The 19,709-nt window shown below is 37.2% G+C and overlaps 2 protein-coding genes across 2 annotated transcripts; both read left to right on the top strand.

Moving 5' to 3' along the window:
• The first annotated feature begins 1,638 nt into the window (after positions 1–1,638).
• Positions 1,639–9,220, top strand: ctsc (cathepsin C). Its single transcript, XM_081371124.1, has 7 exons — positions 1,639–1,996; positions 2,802–2,947; positions 3,812–3,975; positions 4,170–4,325; positions 5,262–5,377; positions 6,455–6,586; positions 7,441–9,220. Exons 1-7 carry the CDS (start codon positions 1,843–1,845, stop codon positions 7,938–7,940), a joined length of 1,368 nt encoding a protein of 455 aa, XP_081227250.1. The 5' UTR covers positions 1,639–1,842; the 3' UTR covers positions 7,941–9,220.
• A 3,468-nt stretch (positions 9,221–12,688) lies between these two features.
• Positions 12,689–19,330, top strand: rab38a (RAB38a, member RAS oncogene family). The gene is made up of 3 exons (XM_081371139.1): positions 12,689–13,004; positions 16,005–16,285; positions 18,447–19,330. Exons 1-3 carry the CDS (start codon positions 12,803–12,805, stop codon positions 18,597–18,599), a joined length of 636 nt encoding a protein of 211 aa, XP_081227265.1. The 5' UTR covers positions 12,689–12,802; the 3' UTR covers positions 18,600–19,330.
• The last annotated feature ends 379 nt before the right edge of the window (positions 19,331–19,709 follow it).

Here is a 19,709-nt window from a genome sequence, read left to right on the forward strand (position 1 = left end):
CGGTTTTCCAGGAGTTGTTCTCTTTTTTGAGCGACAGTCCCGGAAAATTTATATTCTTTTATTCTTTTTTTGTGAAAATGTACTTCTAAAGTAGAATTTCCTGGTTTTTCTTCTACTGTTACTGCAGAGCTGCCACACTGACACTTTTTTTCACACGCTCTCACGCCACACATCCATTTTCTCACGCACAGAAAAATCACGAAGCAAAGAGGACACGGAAACCGACAGACTAGACAGAGCAGGTTAGTTATGATATCCATTTTATTACGAAATTCAAACAATAAACAACGTTTTGGCATTTGTAAATGTGACGTGGAAGATCCCTAGCGGCACGTGAACCGATCATCTCTAACTAATAGGCTAGTAAATAAACACGAATGAACAATGTTAAAAGAAACAGTACAACTTACCGAAATGTATATTCATCATACATAATATCGATCAATCAGTGTTTTTCAACCGTGGAAAGGGTCAATAAAACAGCTGGAAAACAACTGTCACATAACATTACCTCATGCAGGAAAGCCATTTGATGACCATAATATGGGCTATAGCACGCAGTTGGCTAGAAAAAATAGCCTAGGCCCTAGAGAGTAATTTGCTAAACATGTGTAGGCTACTATATTACATATTTATTATATTTTTACTTATTAAATAAAGTTGTTATTATAATAAAAAACGCATTATATTTAATCTGAGTTAATTTTTTAACCTTAAATAATACTACCAGCTGATAAGGGCTCTCTGTATGTTTACAGCATTAGGCTAGGTGAGATTTCTTTCTTGAGAAAAATTAATGCCTACAGTATCTTGTGTACCTAATATTTATCCAAATTAGACAATTAAATCAAATCACAAGAATTGATCTGAATTGAAATCCTGAAATTTGTTTCAAGCTATAATAAAAAAACGCAGCTTACCAGAAATTGTACCATAAACATTTCAACATGTTGTCACTAAACCTAATACAATTTAGTTTAGTTACTAAAATGTTTTGACAATCACAATACACTTAGGCCTATTGTGATGCAAGATTATTATTTTTTACAGTTAAAAATTTCAGTTAAATATGAAGGAATAACAGCGCTGGAAAATCATGCAAAAACAGTGACCCATCAAACATTTGAAATAAGTGAGAAGTGAAACGAGTGAAATCCTCACTACATGTCCTTTGGTTGTTTTGCTGATAAATCGGTTATAAAATCAGAAGTGTGTGACTCAGGTTTCAAAGGTCATGAATTTTCACTTCACTAAAGATCTGCCTTGAGTCTTATGTAATTCGAAGATACTTTGGAGACATTTGGTGAAAACATTCAAATTCAACACGAAACAACATTTGCAATAAACTTTACTTCAGCAGTGTGATTATTTCAGACTGAAAGGGTTGTTATTTTTGTTTGTAAATTGTTGTGATTATGTCAGTGACACTGTAAATGCATGACCAAATGTGTTTGTCTCTTCATATGATGAATAGCCTACGTTAACATGCGTGTGCATTCTTATGTGATTGAATTAATGTGTGTATGTCATGATAATTATTATGTGTGTGATATAATCAAATGCGTCTGTTTGTATGATGATGAATGGCTTTCTGTGGAAGTGATATAATTACTTTAGTGCGCGCGCTTACTGGCATGTCACATGACTCGTGTCATATGATCATTGCTGTATAAGTTCAGGAGCACGCGGCTGGGCAACAACATAGTTTCAGTCTTGCAGATGCGCGGAAGGACGAGAAGGACACACACACCTGTTTCCTTGCGTCCGATCATTATTAAAACCCCCGCGCGCTGCATCGTTTAGTCATTTACTCCGTTATATCTGCTGTCGGGCGTCGTAAGGATGCGCGCGCTCTCCGTCATTGTTTTGCTTGTGTTTGTCGGCGGGTCCGCGGCCGATACTCCTGCTAACTGCACCTATGAGGACCTGCTGGGCACCTGGATCTTCAGTGTGTCTGATGTGGGGCAGGATCGGACCATCGACTGCTCCAGCACAGGTCAGATCAGACAACCATTGTTCACCTTTTCTCATTAACAAGGAAGTTTACTAATGTTTACTTTCGGTTTCATGTTGAGGGTTTCCCCTCCTGTGTGCATCTTTTCATATAATTGCCCTATTGTTTTGTATACACTACCATACAACACAACTCTGCTACTGTTTTGATACCATGGTACAGTGATTAGATCATCAGTAATTTGATATGTAGCCTACCATGCTTCTACTACATTTTACCATGATTAGACTATACTAGACCTTATTCAAAGCAGCGCCATCTTTGTGAGAGTAAAGTTAGCTTATCGTTTGACATTCGGTTTCATTCATCGGTTTGCAGCCCAAACCAACTCAGATATACATAAACATATACCCTTTTCATAGCACAAGGCTTAATTTCAAGAAATTAGCCCTATAAAGCAATTTAAATGTATGATATTGTGATATCAAACTAATAGTTAAATGTTAAGAAAAATATCCCTTTTATTGCACAGGGCTGTTTTTGGAATTCGCTTTTTATGTTTTATAATAATTTTGGAGATTTTAAATGTATGAAATACTGTAAATCCATGAAACTATACAACACCGTTTGACCTAAAGATATCACACTTACTCAGAATATTATTACCTCTATTGCACAAGTCTTGTTGTTCAGATTATTAATCTGGTGTTATATTACTAAACCCATTTAAATCCATTAAACTACAACACCGTTAGACCTAAAGGTATCAAACCAACTTTACGCAGTGCTATTATTTACATTCTCTACATTCAATGCTCTGAAATAAACTTGGCTGACTGTTGAACAGGGAAGCCGGTGAGAACGGTGACTGTGGACCTGCAGAAGTTGTCTGTATCTGTGGATGATCTCGGACACACTGGGTTCTTCACGCTCATCTATAACCAGGGCTTTGAAGTGGTGATCAATGACTACAAATGGTTCGGGTTTTTCAAGGTAAGCGTGATAAGACACTTTTAGTCTCAGATGACACCACATGACTGATCAGATGACTGGGGTTTCACAACACTAGGGAAATTCTGACATCAGCTCTTTTGTGTTTCATTGGTCTCGACTTAAATGTGGTATGACCAGAGGCGTACCAACACTGAGTAGGGCTATATATATATATATATATATATATATATATATATATATATATATATATATACACATAGGCTATGTATGTGTGTATTATAAATAATATATATGATTTTTTTTGTTATCTTCATTACCTAGAGATATTATTATACAAAATTCAAAAAGTAGTCAAAACACAGAACATAAGTTTAATTTTTACAACATTATGTGCTTATTTTTTTAATTAACAAAATGTCAATCTTCATCTTTATACCAGAAGATACAATACAACAATCTTCAAGATACAATAAATCTTCAAATGTGTAACAGATTGTCACCTTAAAAACAGTCATTTGCGTGGTGGAACAAGCAATGCGATTTAGAAATATATAGTTAGCATCTTAATTTAATCTTTGTTTTATTATTTTATTAGTTCAGTAACTAGTTGTTAACTCCACTAATTTAATGTAAAGAGCTGGATACTTATTACTAATTAAATAATGCCAACTATATGTATTGATTAGAGTTGCTATAGACTAAAGATTTTTCTAGTCGACGACTAGTCTTTCATTTAAGCAGTCGCACGTTTATATTAATTTCTGCTTGAATACTGATTATTATTGCGCGTTTATTGCTCACAATATATATTTTTTTTTTAAATAATTTTGTAAAATAAAATAAAACAATCAATTGGACCCTAAATGAAAGTGTTGCCTTATTTTTCTTTCTCTGTGTGTGTAGTATACCCAGCAGGGTTCAGAGGTGACCAGTTACTGCGATCAGACGCTGCCTGGTTGGGTTCATGATGTTTTGGGGAATAACTGGGCCTGTTTCACTGGGAAGAAGGTGCAGCCCATCCCACCCCGAATCGACCGCAATCACATGCTTGGATTCGATCACCAGCTGTGAGTGTTTGATTGTGTCAGCTGTGTTTGTGATTGTCTCTTATCTCGCTGTCTACCTTGATAAGATCTCATGTGATTTCATCTCCCCTGCAATGAATGAATGAATGAATGAATGAATGAATGAATGAATGAATGAATGAATGAATGAATGAATGAATGGTTTATTGATAACAAACGTCTTGTATGATCTCTAGGCTCATGAAGTTGCCATACACAAACAACATGGAGTTTGTGGATCAGATCAACTCTGTCCAGAAGTCCTGGAAAGCGACGTCGTACAGTCTCCATGAGACCTTCACTATACAGGAGATGCTGAGAAGATCAGGAGGACGTGCCTCCAAGATCCCACGGTACACACACTTTCATTGGCCCAGTCAGGCTTCTGTGTATAAATGAATAATGGATGCCTTTAAAACTGATTTCAAGCTCAGAATATCTGGTGCAATTTATTTAGAAGTAGGGCTGGGCCAAAAATGTACTTTTTTTTTTTTTTTTTTTTTTTAAATCTATTCTCATTTTGATCAACCGACGTTGTTAATGTTTAACCGATGTTCTTAAATCTCAAGAAAATATTTTAGTCCATGCTGATTTCAGTTAATGCATGAACAAAACTTCACTAAACCGACTGACTGTACAAAATTTATCTCCAAATGAATCGATAGAAGCTTGTTTTCGTCACGGAATAAAACAATTTAAAAGGTAATTGCGACTTCTTATCTCACAATTGTGACTTCTTTTTCTTTTTTTTTCTTGTGAGATATAAACTCGTAATTGCGAGTTTAATAAAGTCCAATTTTGAGGAAATAAAGACTGACTTCACGTAACTCTGAGAAAAGAAGTCAGAATTGTAAGATGCAAACTCTCAATTATCTTTATTTCTTTTATGTATTCTGTGGCGGAAACAAGCTTCCATATTACATAATAATAATAATAGCAGCACAATTTTATTAACAAGATAAATGGTCAATTAATGAGATTTCTCGCTTGCACTTCTATTCTAAACAAGTAGAAAAAATAGAATAGAGAATAGACCTGGCCAGTATATTGTCTATTTAAAGCCTATGTCAAGTCTAGAGTTGTTGATTTGAAGTACTATAAATTAATGAATGCTATGACATCTGAAATGGAATGGTGCTATAAAAAATATTCTGGAAGGGGATTTATTAATTTTTTTGCGTTGAGGGGTTTACTTTAGTTTTTTTTTTTTTTTGGGGGGGGGGGGGGATTTGTCAAATTGATTGTATGGAATAAAAGTATTTATAAAAATCTCCCTCTCTCTCTCTCAGACGTGTCAGGCCTGTGACCGTTGCTGCAGACAGTAAGATGGCAGCTGGTCTTCCAGAACAATGGGACTGGAGAAACGTGAACGGACTCAGTTATGTCAGCCCTGTCCGCAACCAAGGTGTGTGTGTGAGAGGGGAAATACTGCAACCAAAACAGTTGCTTCAGTCAGTGTTTGCTCAGAGCTGAACATGTCATTTATATCAAAAACGTCTTCAATACAGTGCTTTACCACCTACAGTTGAGTCAGTCTTGGGATTAACATCAAGATGCTACTATTGATTGTGTTCAATCTGAAATCCTGGGAGTGTGTGTGTTATTGACAGTTCTTACTGGAACAGCCTGACAAATCATGCTAGAAACACTACCAGGAAATTACAAGCGCTTCCTCTATTGTGTTTGGCTCTTTCTCATGTTTTCCCCAGCAAACTTTATTTAAACATTTAATATTTTATTTATTTTTAAATTTAAGTGTATAAAAATGATTAAATTTAAGTTTCTGGAGAGGCCACCATTTCTTTTTGCCCTCATAAAAAGTGCAGGGATGTTTTTTAATGTCTATGATCTGTCTTATTTCAGTATTATAATGTCTATTATAGTGCATAATACTTTGAATTAGCTTGTATTTAAATTTTTTTAGTCTTAGTCTTTTTTTTTTTTCTTTTTTTTTTTTTACTTTTGTATACTAGGGTGTAACTTTTTTACCAGCTTGTAAATGTGAATTATTTTGTACTGAAAAATATTGCGGTTCTTTGAGCAAGTTGGTTGGTTCTTGTCATTAACTTGTGTATTTAAAACCTGACTTTTTCATAAGATACCTGACCATTTTTGACCCTGGAACGGTTCTCCTCACAGTCTGTTTTGGATTTGTATGTTTCCACTTGCTCTTGGGTTTAAAGTCTCATCTTCACTAGTCCGTCTTGTACAGTCGAAGAGAAACAGACGCATATTTCTCATGTCTTCTCTCTGAAATGAGCGCGAGTGGATGATCGGCTCTTCAGGCGCTGGTTGCCGTGTCTGGAGTGGCTCTTCCCTTTCAGAGTCCGATAGCGTCTGCCTTTTAAGAGCTCCTTCAGAAGCTCGGGATACATTAGAGAAGGACGGAGAGAGGATTAAAGGAGGTTTCTGTAGGATGGGGAAATGAGGTTGTGAATTGGCCTTTTTCACCTGTAAATGATTTCTTCTCTTCTTTCTCAAGCTCAATGCGGCAGCTGTTACTCTTTTGCCACTATGGGAATGCTTGAAGCCCGAGTCCGGATCCAGACGAACAACACCCAGCAGCCAGTGTTCAGTCCTCAGCAAGTGGTGTCCTGCTCCCAGTATTCTCAGGGTAAAAGCATGCGTTGATGCCCTGAGGCAAATGTTTAATATGACCCGTATCTGTGCCGAACTTCAGAGGGCCGTCTGCGTATTTCCAGTTATAAAACTGTGAATGTTTGCTTTTCCAAAACCCTCAGGATTATGGTTACACAATCAGATTGAGATCAGAATGGATTCATTGTGTAAATGTTTGACTTGGTGCCCCCTCTCCCCCTCCCCCCCCCCCCTTGTAGGTTTTGTAAGAAAAGAAAAAATTGTTAACTCTTTATTTTACAGTGCCCTTCATGTACTTACTGTAGTAACAACAGTAATTTATGCATTATTACATGCAACTAAACCTTATCCTAAACTAGTAAGTACATGTTGTTTATTGATATTGCTCCATATTTAAATGCATAATTTCACTGGTTACTTAGGCTTTACAAGGTTTTTTTTTTTTTTTTTTTTTTTTTTTAGGGATATAGACACGTATGTGTTAATACATTGCAAAGCTTTAATGAAAATAAAACATTGTTCGGGTTTGTAAAGTTTCAGGATAAATGCTTTTTTATTTTTTTAACTACATTAAAAATGGGAGAGGAATGAACAAACTATGCTTGAAAGGATGTTTATATACGTTTTTAGATTTAGTTTATGTGCATGCTATCGTTTTTACTAATAATGGATATCATCATCCATTATTATTAATAGCAACAATTCTGTTGTTTGTTATATACCATACAAATTATTTTAGAATTTGTTGCATTTGTCATAATCAAATATATAACATTTTAAAATGTCTTTTTTTTTTTATATAATTGTGCAATTAAATGGATGTTCTGCAGTTCAAGTTTTGGATTTCTAAGTGTTTTGTCTTCTGTACAGGTTGTGATGGAGGTTTCCCATACCTGATTGGTAAATACATCCAGGACTTCGGCATTGTGGAGGAGAACTGTTTCCCGTACACCGGAGATGATTCTCCCTGCAAAGTCCCTGAGAAATGCACACGCTGGTATGCCTCCGAGTATCACTACGTGGGTGGTTTTTACGGGGGATGCAGCGAGGAGGCCATGATGCTGGAGCTGGTCAAGAACGGCCCCATGGGAGTGGCACTGGAGGTGTACCCAGACTTCATGAACTATAAAGAGGGCATCTACCATCACACCTTCCTCCGCGACTCCAACAATCCCTTTGAGCTGACCAATCATGCCGTGTTGTTGGTGGGGTACGGGAAGTGCCATAAGACCGGGGAGAAATACTGGATCGTGAAGAACAGCTGGGGATCCAACTGGGGCGAGAACGGGTTTTTCAAAATCCGTCGTGGAACGGATGAGTGTGCCATTGAGAGCATTGCTGTGGCGGCTACGCCAATCTCCAAACTTTGAGCGCGTGTAGATGAATGGGTCAGTTAAAGCAAGCACAGCCAGAGTCATGTTTCTGAGCATTTTTATAATCGCACTTCTGCAGCCTAAAAAAGGGAAAACTGTGCTTTTTTTAATTTTATTTTAACTTTGTTACCTAGTTGAAAACTTAAACGTGTTTCTTTTTCTCCATGACCTGAAGGTTAGGTGATGAAAGAAGCCATGTAGAATAGTAACTTCACAGTCTTGTAATTCATCTTTCTCTCTTTCAGGTTCGTTTTAATAGCAAACGGTGTGAAATTACAAGACCTGATAGACTTGATTCGGTCTCACTTCTCAAACATTAAATAAATAAAAAAAACGCTTTGAAGCAGTTTTAGTTTTTTTTTTTTTTTTAGCTTCGAGGTTCTCCTCTTTGGTCTGGTTCCATGTGATATTTGACGTCAACTCCAGAGCGTTGACGTTTCCTGTCACTGACCTCTAGGGAATTTGCTCATCTTCTGTGCCTTTTAGTTCTATGCCTTCTGATGCCAGCAGCTCTTTTACAGAACAATAGTGGAGCCACTCGGTTTCCATCCCTTCAACTTGAAGCATCTAGTCAAGATGTTCGTTTTGCTCAGATCCACATGAGAATGAATCTTAAAGCTTGAAAATCCCCCAGATGCCATCTTCCTCTTTTCCTCTGAATACCTGGAAAAACTCTTGCTCTGATTCAGTCTCATGTTTTTGTCTTGGGTCACCTGCACTTCCAATTGTTACTGTCAGCCAAAAGCAACCCTGTCTAGAGTCTAGTTATGGTTTTAAATTGATGTAATCATTTTAATCTAGAGGCAAGACCTACATGCATTTTGCTGTGTTTTGTTGCAACTGACCTCCTGAGAGAAAGAGACCTCGTGTCCTTTTTGTTTTTGTTCTGTTAGCGTGGATTTCCAAAAGGACAGTGACATAAATTGGCAATTTAATTTTGTGTTTTTAGAAGAAAAAAAGGGATTTTAGATTTTGGTTGATCCATGTGAGCTCTGAATGTCACATTTGCACTCTTCTGTATACATTTTTGCACCACTGTTTTAATTGGACAAGAGGTCATTTTGTATTCCGAGAATATCAAGTTGGCAATTGTCCACAGGAAAATCCATACTTCTGGTTTAATGAACAATCACTCGAATCGCAATAGACAAAAGGGATGTGCATTATATTTTGAGTCCTGTCAGGGTATTTGCCAAAAGACAAGCTGCTCAGGACTTTTTTAATATTTTGCCTTTGTGTCTGTTTCATGATCTTTAATAAATTTGCTTTTAATGATATGTTTGACTTCAGGTGTACTTGACTTTGTGTTGCATTAATGCTTAATACATGAGATCAGACTTGTATAAATTACAGCCATAAATGATATCAAATCCAATTCAAATAGACTCTGTTCAGAATTTAAGAAGGGTTTGGTAAATCAGGATGTAATGCAACTGACATTTATCAAAGTCTGACGTCACGCATCGCCTTTCCAGGTCCAATCTATCAGATGGCAAACAGCAAACTGTGCTAATATACACTCGCAGTGTGCTGTAATACTACTGAAGAGCCATGATCCTAACCTTTATCTTCATAACAAAATTTCAGCTTTTTATGTTAAAGTTTTTTATGAATTGTTAGAGAATGGGCTTTGTTGAGAGTCACATGAACAAGAGTTCACGGTCTCATCGCATCCGCTTGTCAGAGAAAGTTAACGGCAGTATAAACCGACAGTCTCTGGACACTTGTTGGTGTGTTATTCAATTTTAAAGGGGTCATGAACTGGATTGTTTTATTATTATATAATGTTACCTGGGGTGCCCTTATAATGTTAGTATGATTTTTACATCAAAAATTGTCATAATTTATAAATAAAAGCCATTTTTCCAAGCCTGATTTCAGCTTCAGATTTGAACGCTCCGTTTTAATGGGCGTGTCTGCTGTGAGACTGCAGTGCAAACGCCCACTGCTGTGATTGGCTGACATGCTTGCATATGAAATAGCTAGTATTACATGAACTCTCTCGAAAACTTTTACTACGTTTTTACTATTACAGCTATCGAGATTAACAAATCGTGAAAAGTATCGTTTAAAGCATTATATTTAAATCTATTACATCGCATGAAAGGTTGCAGCATGATGAGCACTGAGCAGATGACAGACAGTCTGTTGATCGCGTGAATAAAGATCTTATCATTGCAACGCAATTTTTGCACTCTCACAAAAGCTTACACCAAATCACAATGCAAACACGATGTGAATACACAGTAAGAGCTTCGTTGTGTAGTGTAACAGTGTCATTATTTCATCACGAGTTTGGTAAGTGTCCAGATAAGCTCTCGCGGCTCGCGCTGTGCTGTTTGATTGACAGCTTGGGCGAATGGAAAGGGATCGTTCTTTGATCGCTTTCTATATATAATTTAATAACAGTTTTAAAAAGATTATTTTCATAATACTACGAGAAATTATGTGAAGTTGATCGTTTAGTCACTGATGCATAAACAGTATTGAACGATTTTAAGAGAAATATCTGAACTTGAATTATTAAACATCAGAAATCACTGATCGCAGATCAGGCATTAGAGTACACATGGTTACTTACATGTTGCTGGCAGATCCGTCGGGAAATTGTGATTGACTGATTTAATAAAGTTTAACCATGCTGGAATCCGAAGGAAGCTTATGCAGACTGTCTTCTTCCACAAACAGGCACGCACAATATTTAGTAAACAGCATGTTTATTGCTTGGAAGTAGCTCGATCCGGTTTAGCAATCATCATGTCGTCCTATGTTATTTAGCATGTTTGGGCGAATCGGTGGGCGGGGCTAAACAGGCCGTGCTGAAGTAGGCGTTGATCTTCTTTTGTGGAGGCGGTGTTTTATCCTCTTTGACGTCATTGTTCCCCACTTTGAAAAACGAGTCGTTTGCTGAGCCTGATGTCTATTAAAGCTTTTATTGGACTAACAAGGTAGTTTTCAGTTCTGAAACTTACAGGATATTATTATAGTATTATGACCTCTTATATGTCAAAAGCTCAAGGAAAATTTGATTTCTCAGTTCATCACCCCTTTAATATTCAAATGTCAATGAGAAGACGAAAAATAAGCTTAGATATCAATCTGCATAAGCGATGGACATCGGGTTACGCTCCTCTTTAGTAGCTCCTTTGACGGCATCTTGAGTAAAACGGCTGTCTTTCAAAACGATTTTGCAAATGGCTTGCAAAACCTGTTTTATGCCCGGTACGTTTTGTACGATTTTGGGCTGTCCACGATGAAAGATGACCAATCGAGGCGAAACTGCTACATCGTACAGTGAGAGAAGTTCAAAGATGGCCGTTGTCGTGGACTTGCAACCAAAGATAGCCTGTGCTCATTTTCTGACGGTGTCATGAATTTAGCATGATCATCTCTCAGTGTGTTTGCTGCCATGACCTACCTCTACTGGCTGGCCAATGCAACATAAAATGCCGTACTGATCAACACAACACTGCGCTAAAACTTAAAACTACTTTCCTCAAGCTCCATTTGCAAAATCGCCATGCCAAGATGGCCTCTTTTCCCAAGCCATGACCGTTTTGCTTCATTCTCTTTTTTTCAGCGCACAAAAACCACAATTGCCAAAATGTGATTCATCTGACTCTGTTTTCACCACTAGCTCATGCCGATGACGTTTTATTCTTCTACAGTAACTTGCATCGTAGCCTACGATTCAATAGGTGTCATCACCATACTGTCTACATGCATGTCGTACCCAAGTTCATCAGATCAGTGTTGCACAGTGTGATTTGTAATGATCTTATAGGATTGCCGAACACAGATGTTGCACATAAGCCCCATTGGTGTCCGGGATGCCGTGAGCCTGGACACTATAGAGCACTCAATGAGTTATTAAAAGTGTAATATAAATAAACAGTGCTCATGAACAGCTGTTGAGATTTTACTCTAAACTTATTCTCACTTGGATCTGGAAATGGCATTCCTTACGTCACGACTAGCCTCAGTGATCTCTCTGGGAACAGCTCTTGTTTAGAGCTTAAAGGAACCGCTCGCTGGAGAGATTTGGTTTTGAGGAGGCATTACATGAACTATACTTTAGCAGTTTACATGCACTGCTTCACGGCACAATCTCCAACCACTCTCTTGTCTTGAATCCAAATTCGTATCTGGTAAGAAGATCCTATGTAAATTTACTATAATTGCAATTTGCAACCCGATACAAAAATGTACTAATTAATTATTATATGAAAAGTACTTTTAAAAATACCATGGTACCATGATGTCCAAAAGCATGCGTTTATTTAACTGATTGTTTAACAGACAGGAATATGGATACCATGGTATATTTTTATTATCCATTTTTGCCTTTTCTGTTTTTCTTTCATGTACAGCAACTTTGGCCATCCAAGGTTGATTTTAAATGTGCTTTATAAATAAAATTTGATTTGATTTGATATTTTAGGGTAGTAGTCAGTGTAAACTTATAATAGCGCCTACACTTCAGTCTTTGCACATTTGGAGACTCATATCACTGTTTAGTAAAGAAAGCTAATTATCGGGGCGTGGGCGATCCTCACACCCTTACAAACATTTACCAGGCTCATTTCAGAACGATTGTATGTGTTGGTGCTTTTTCTGTTTAGTCAAACTTTAGTAGTAGCCTACTTATTAACTTTTTTTCGACAACTGTACCATTCTGAGTTTCTAATGCAGTTTCACCAGTCCCTCCTCGACCCCTCCATCACCTCACGTCTCTGGTCTCATGCTCGACTGACGAGTCACAAGTTTGAGTTTTTCTCTCCGCAGGGCGTTTCTGTTTCTTCCCTCAGAGTCTCACTGAAGATCACACGCGTCCATGTTCGGCTCCATCTCACACAACCATGCAGAACCATCACCTGAAGGAACACCTGTATAAAATCCTAGTGATCGGAGATCTGGGTGTGGGGAAAACCAGCATCATCAAGCGCTACGTGCACCAGAACTTCTCACCAAACTACCGCGCGACGATCGGCGTGGATTTCGCGCTCAAAGTCCTGAACCTCGAGCAGGAGACCGTCCGACTGCAGCTCTGGGACATCGCCGGTAATTTAACATTATTTTTAATTTAATTTTAATTATTTAGGCTACCCTTTCTTCTGGGCCAAAGTTTGTTTAAAATGTATTTAAATTACACAATATATTAATATAAAGTGTATTTATTTATATAGTAGGTTAATATGCACTGCCTTGGCCATATGCTATTTATTATGTGCGTGATTTAAAAAAAAATGTTTTTATTTTTATTCTTGACTTGTCACATAAAGCTGTGAAGAACTTGTATAATATTTTCTACGTAGTATATCTATGATAAACAGACACATTATTTCTACACACTTAAAGACACTTTATAATATGTTGGTCTAATATTGCTATGTGGGCCAAGCATATTCAAATATGTTGTAATCTAATTACGATGACGCATTGTTTTATTTAAGTGTCTTTTGAATAACTTTCCTCACGCGCGCGCTCTGCGCGGTCATGTGTTCGCCGCTCATGTGAGGGAGATTTTCAAAAGAAGGAAAACAGGAACGTCATTGTACATAGGAGATGAAATGCACAGGTACATCAGACAGGAGCATGATTTGTCATTGTGAAATCGTTCTCGATAGAAAGTAATGTAATTCAAATGCATGTGTAGCACTTTTCACAATACACATTGTTTTAAAGCAGCTTTATAGAAAAACATTAGGATATGTTGACGTTTTAATCATACACCTTAAAGTTCCTCTGTAGTCAATCATTGTATCCCTTAAAACTCTTATTTGATCACCAAAATTACATAGCCTATTTAAAAACTTTTCCCCTGTGAAAATAGTAAAATAGATTGAATGTCACTCTACAGGGGTGTCTAACTCATTTTAGGTTGAGGGCCGGGTGGGAAAAAAATGTGACCATGTGCAATGACAAATTACATTTTTTAAAACTTTTTTTAAAGCCAACATTAATATTAACATTACAAACTACAAATTAATTTTCAAGAAAACTAGAAAAATCACACTGCTCTGTGAAAACTGCATGTTTACAGTGAAAAGACTTTTATTAAAGTCCTCCAGTTGTCAATAATTGTATCCTTTAAAACTCATCTTTGATCATCAAAATAGCTTGAATGTAACTCTATACCCTTGCCCCATAGTATATGTGGTTCTATGAATATGAAAATGAACCCCGCCTCCACTCACTCACTCAGAGTGGATCCAGTGGATCACTCAGAGATTGGTTGGTTACAAGGTAGTTTGTGACGTCAGAAACACCAGCGATTTAAACTGTGTTTTTGAGACTGTCTTTGATTCACTGCAGTTTTAAGGAGAAAATATACTCAGCAATGGTGTCGACTTATGAATTTACACATGGTTTGCTTTAAAGCACCACATAGGCATATACAAAATATTAAAACCTTGATTTTCACCACAGGGGGACTTTAAATATGTAAAATAATGTTTTATTTAATATATTTTTTATTAGGGATGTCCCGATTATGTTTTTCATGGCGGAATCCGATTTTTTTACAAGCAAATTCCGATACCGGTTGCCGATTTTTTTTCTTCATTTAAGCAAATTTATTTGTTGTTTAGTTGCACTATAACAGAAACCAAAAATATCTGTAGCCATTTGGAATTAGAAGCAACCTCTACATTTTAATCCTGATGCAAACAATGATGCTAAACACATGTAAAAAGAGCAGTTTTTTTATTTTATTTAAATTAGATTGTTCTGACTTTTGTTTTGTGAAATTGTCCTATAATTATGCTAGAAGACACCTTCACAAAACAAAAACAGCACTGAGTGAATGAAAATGCATATTCACCCTCTGTCAGTAGGTGGCGCTTAGAACACCAGCAATATATCGCTTCCTTGTTTACCGCTGTACTGTATTCGCCCGAGAGACATATGTTTGACAACCTAGTCTACACCCTTGCTTCATACGCGGACCATGAATATGCAAATTAGCCCCGCCTCCACTCAATCACATGAGCTCAGAATACCTGATCCACTCAGTTAACTTTACTGTAGTAAACGCTGCACAATGGCAAGTGGAAATACTGGTTTAATTTAGCCATATGCTGTATGTTTGACCCAGAAATTGATTCAGACAAACATTAGTCTTTAAAGTCCCATGTGGTGTTTTTAATGTTGTTTTATGTCTATGTGGTGTTTTTAATACGCTTATAGTCAAAGCATATGTAAATTCATAAGTCGACAGCATTGCTGAGTATTTTCTCCTTAAAACTGCAGTGAATCAAAGACAGTTTTAAAACATGGTTTGAAGTCGCTGGTGTTTCTGACGTCACAAACTACCTTATAACCAATCAGATCAACGTGTGATCGTCAACCATTGGATCTCTGAGCTGGAGTGAGTGAGTGGAGGCGGGGCTTCAAGCTATTTTAAGGCATGAATAATTTTTTTTCAAGGAAAGAACGTTTAAATATGTCTTTTTGGTGATCAAAGATGAGTTTTAAGGGATACAATTATGGACTTAAAGTTGGTGTTAAATTAACACCAACTTGATTTTAGATCTATTTGGGCAATTAAATGTCATTACATTAGATTAGATATCAAGTGTTATTGTAAAGACAGCATTTTTTTTTCTTCTGTTGTAAATGACAACTATTTATTTCTCATTAAGGATTGTTTCTGCATTAGTTTCCATTGCAAGACTCGTCTTTCTCAGTTCTGCTTTCTTCAGTGTTTCTCACTCCAGTAACTTCTGACACTAATCCTGAGCACTGAGTCGTGGCCCAGATCAGAGCTTTAAGTTCAGTGGCGTGAGGCTGGAGCTCAGTGGAGTTGATCAATATGAGCTGCTGGAATGTGTTTTTCCTCATTAATGATATCCAGGCTTTAGCTCGGACCCGTGGAAAATGTGTACAAGAATCCCAAAGTGCGATCACGTGGATCAGGGAGAGACTGAAATCCTCCCACACTCACCCAAGGCTTCAACTGATAATAAACATCTCATTGTTGTCTTTGTAGTCACTGAATGTGTGTATATGCTTGTTACGGAAGACTGTCTCTCTCATGTGGTTTTTTTCTGACTCTCACAGGCCAGGAGCGTTTCGGGAACATGACGCGGGTGTATTACCGAGAGGCCATGGGAGCTTTCATCGTTTTTGACGTCACTCGGCCGTCGACGTTCGAGGCGGTAACGAAATGGAAGGAGGATCTCGACGCCAAGCTGAGTTTATCCAACGGGAAACACGTGGCGGCCGTGTTGCTCGCCAACAAGTGCGATCAGGGCAGAGACGTTCTCACAAACAACGGCATCAAGATGGAGCAGTTCTGCCAGGAGAACGGCTTCGTGGGATGGTTTGAAACTTCAGCCAAGGTATGTAATGAACATCTGAAGACCCTGAGCTTATTTATAGACAGCTCATAATGATATAAACACTGATTTGAGATGATTCAAGATCAATGTGCACAGAGGTTTATTAGGATACTAGAATAAATATGATCTAGTTTCTATTCTGTTTGTGGTTTAATTGAAAGACTCATTTATATCACACAGCGGGTCAAGAATCTCAGACATTGTTAATTCGCAAAAAATTAAAGTTCTGTCATCATTTACTCATCCTCATGTCATTTACTCATCCTCATTCATTATGAATGTGCAAACTCCTTAAAAAGTTAGTTCACCCAAAAATGAAAATTATGCCATAATTCACTCACCCTCAAGCCATCTTAGGTGTAAATGACTTTCTTCTTTCAGCCAAACACAATCAGAGTTATATTAAAAGATATCCTGGCTCTTCCAAGCTTCATAATGGGAGTGAATGAATATTTGATAAAGTTATAAATATGGATATTTTTCTTACACAAATGCATCGCTTCGCTTCAGAAGGCCTTAATTAACCCCCTGGGGTCGTAAGGATTACTTTTATGATGGATGGATGCGCTCTTTGGGTTTCAAAATGCAAGTTACGATTCACTCCCATTATAAAGCTTGGATGAGTCAGGATATTTTTTGTATATAACTATGATTGTGTTTGGCTGAAAGAAGAATGTCATATACAACTGGGATGGCTTGAGGGTGAGTAAATTATGGGATAATTTTTGGGTGAACTAACACTTTAAATGACAAGAAAGGTTTAAAGGTGCTGTATGTTATTTTTTTTTAATGGAAAGTTAGCAGAAATTTAGGAAACATGTTTACTTCACTTGTTTCTCTGAAATTCTACAGCAAGTTATTCTACTTTGAAATGTTTTTTCTGTGTTGGAATGTCCATTTTTGTTTTGGTTTGTGTGACTCCGCCCACTCAAACTTTAACCCAATAGTATTTCAACATATCAGGTTGCCAGTCGGCGGAAAACACAGTGATGGAAGCCAGCAAACGAACTGGGTCAGAGATCGCAGATTCTACACAAACTAAAAAGCCGCAGCATTCATCAAAAAAGCTCTATGAACAGAGGCATATGAATAAATCAACTCAACCTTCAGTGTAAGGCTCGTCGTCTTCCATTGTCTATTGCGCTTTTTTCCTGTTGCATCTCCTCAATCTGGCAACCCATGTGAGAGTCGAGTCTGAGGAGGTGGGGGGAAACAACTCCCTCCAATATTTTGAATTTGGACTGCAGTACCCATTTCAACCACTAGCTGTCAATTTACATACTGCACCTTTAAGTGATCAAAACTAATTTATATGCATGTTTAAACTTGCATCATATCTGAATATACACTACTGACACTTGGGATTGGTAAAATGTTATGTTTTTTTACAGAAGTCTCTTCTCACTATATGGCTGCATTTATTTGATCTAAAATACAGTAAAAACAGTGAAATATTATTACAATATAAAATAACTGTTTTCTATGTGAATATGCGATAAAATGTAATTTATTCCTGTGATCAAAGCTGAATTTTCAGCATCATTACTCCAGTCTTCAGCGTCACATGGTCCTTCAGAAATCAGTATAATATGATTTGCTGCTCAAGAGACATTTATTATTATTATTATCAATGTTTAAAACAGTTTTTATGCTTTATATTTGTGTGGAAACCATGATGCGTTTTTATTTTTCAGGTTTCTTTGCCGAACTGAAAGTTCAAAAGAGCAGCATTTAATAAAAATCTTTTGTAGAATATAACTGTCACTTTTGATCAATTCAATGTGTCCTTGCTCAGTAAAAGTATTTTTTTTTTAATCCTTTGACCGGCAAAGTGAGTGAGCTGAAACGCTGTTAAAGTCTTCCTTTTGTGCTCCATTGATGAAAAGAAGTCTTTGGAAAGGGTCCTGGAATGACACGAGGTTGAGTAAATGATGACAGAACTTTAACTATTTGCTGTTTTATGGACGATTATGTGTAGCGAATCGGGTGTGAGAAGTGTGATCGTCACATCAGAGCACTCAAACACTTTCTGCTGACTCACAGTCCTTCTGTTACAGTGTGTCATGATGACTCATGAATATTCACAAGCTAATTAATGCAGTCGCAGCCAGAGACAAGGTGTGTGAAGACTCTCTCTCTCTCTCTTTCTCTCTCTCTCTAGGAGAATATTAATATAGATGAGGCGGCACACTGCCTAGTGAAGCACATTATATCTAATGAGAACGATCTGCTGCAGTCCGAGGTTTCAGAAACCATCTCTCCACAGCAAGAGCCCATCCGAGGAGGAACATGCTCAGCGTGTTTCAGGTCCTGAAGTCCTGAAATCCAGACCGGACGTCCCAGGGGAACTCTTCTCCATTCTCACGTCTCTTCCCGTTCTTCTCCTCTCATCTCACTCACGTCTCCTCCCGTTTATCCGTGTCAGCAACCCTGCCGCCACCGTGTCTCGGTTTCCATGGTAACAGACTTATCGAACACTCTGCGGAGCAGAAAACGTTTCAGGAGAAAGAGGCTGCGGTGAGAATCCACGAGAAGTTCCTGCTGAATCGTCGGGATGCGAAACCCCAAAGACCAGTTTGAGCATTTGAGGTTCCTTCATTTGATTCATATTTTTACTGCTTTGCTGTTAATTCATTATTTTTTATTGTCCAACTGAAATCGGCTGAATAGGCAAATCCAACTAATTAAAAACATTTTATTTTTTGCCCACTGAGCACTGAGTGAAACTTAATATTTTGCTACTGATGAATTATAAATGCTGGCCTTAAACATATTCCAGAATTTAAATATTTCTGGTGTGCGGAACACGTGCAGTTACACGGATGATTCTAAGATGTTCTTATTTAGAATGTTTGTCATTTGTTTTAAACACTACAGTGCCATCAACCCGCAACATTTGTTCTTTTTATTTATCGAGTGTCACATACAGTACATATGTATTTTAATAGAGAATATGAGATGATGTCGTGTAAATACCCCTGTACTTACCCAGTATACAGCAAAAACGGTTCAGAGTTAAAGTATTAATAAACATAATCTTTACTCAAGTGTGTATGTGTTCCCTCTGCGCTTGTATTTCTGGGATTTGAATGTGTTCACGTTCAATGAAATGTAGGGTCCTATAAAATCCGGTTTATTTTTTCCCAAAATCTGTTTGACTTTTTTCCAAATTCTATTTTTGCATTTAAATTTTTCTTTTTTTGGGGACTCCGTAAAATGTATTTTTAGTAATCAAAAAGCATGTCTAATTAATTTATGTCATGAAACTTTAAATATAATTTAACAACAATTTTTAATGACATGTTTAGAGCCCTATTAAATAAATAAAAAAATCAAATTCCTTTTTTTTTTTTTTTTACCAAATTCTGTTTTATGTTTTTTTGATTCCATTTGAATGGTTTAAATTCCAGTTATATGTAATTTA

This window comes from Scardinius erythrophthalmus, assembly GCF_964197995.2.
Source record: "Scardinius erythrophthalmus genome assembly, chromosome: 7".
Classification (NCBI taxonomy): Eukaryota; Metazoa; Chordata; class Actinopteri; order Cypriniformes; family Leuciscidae; genus Scardinius; species Scardinius erythrophthalmus.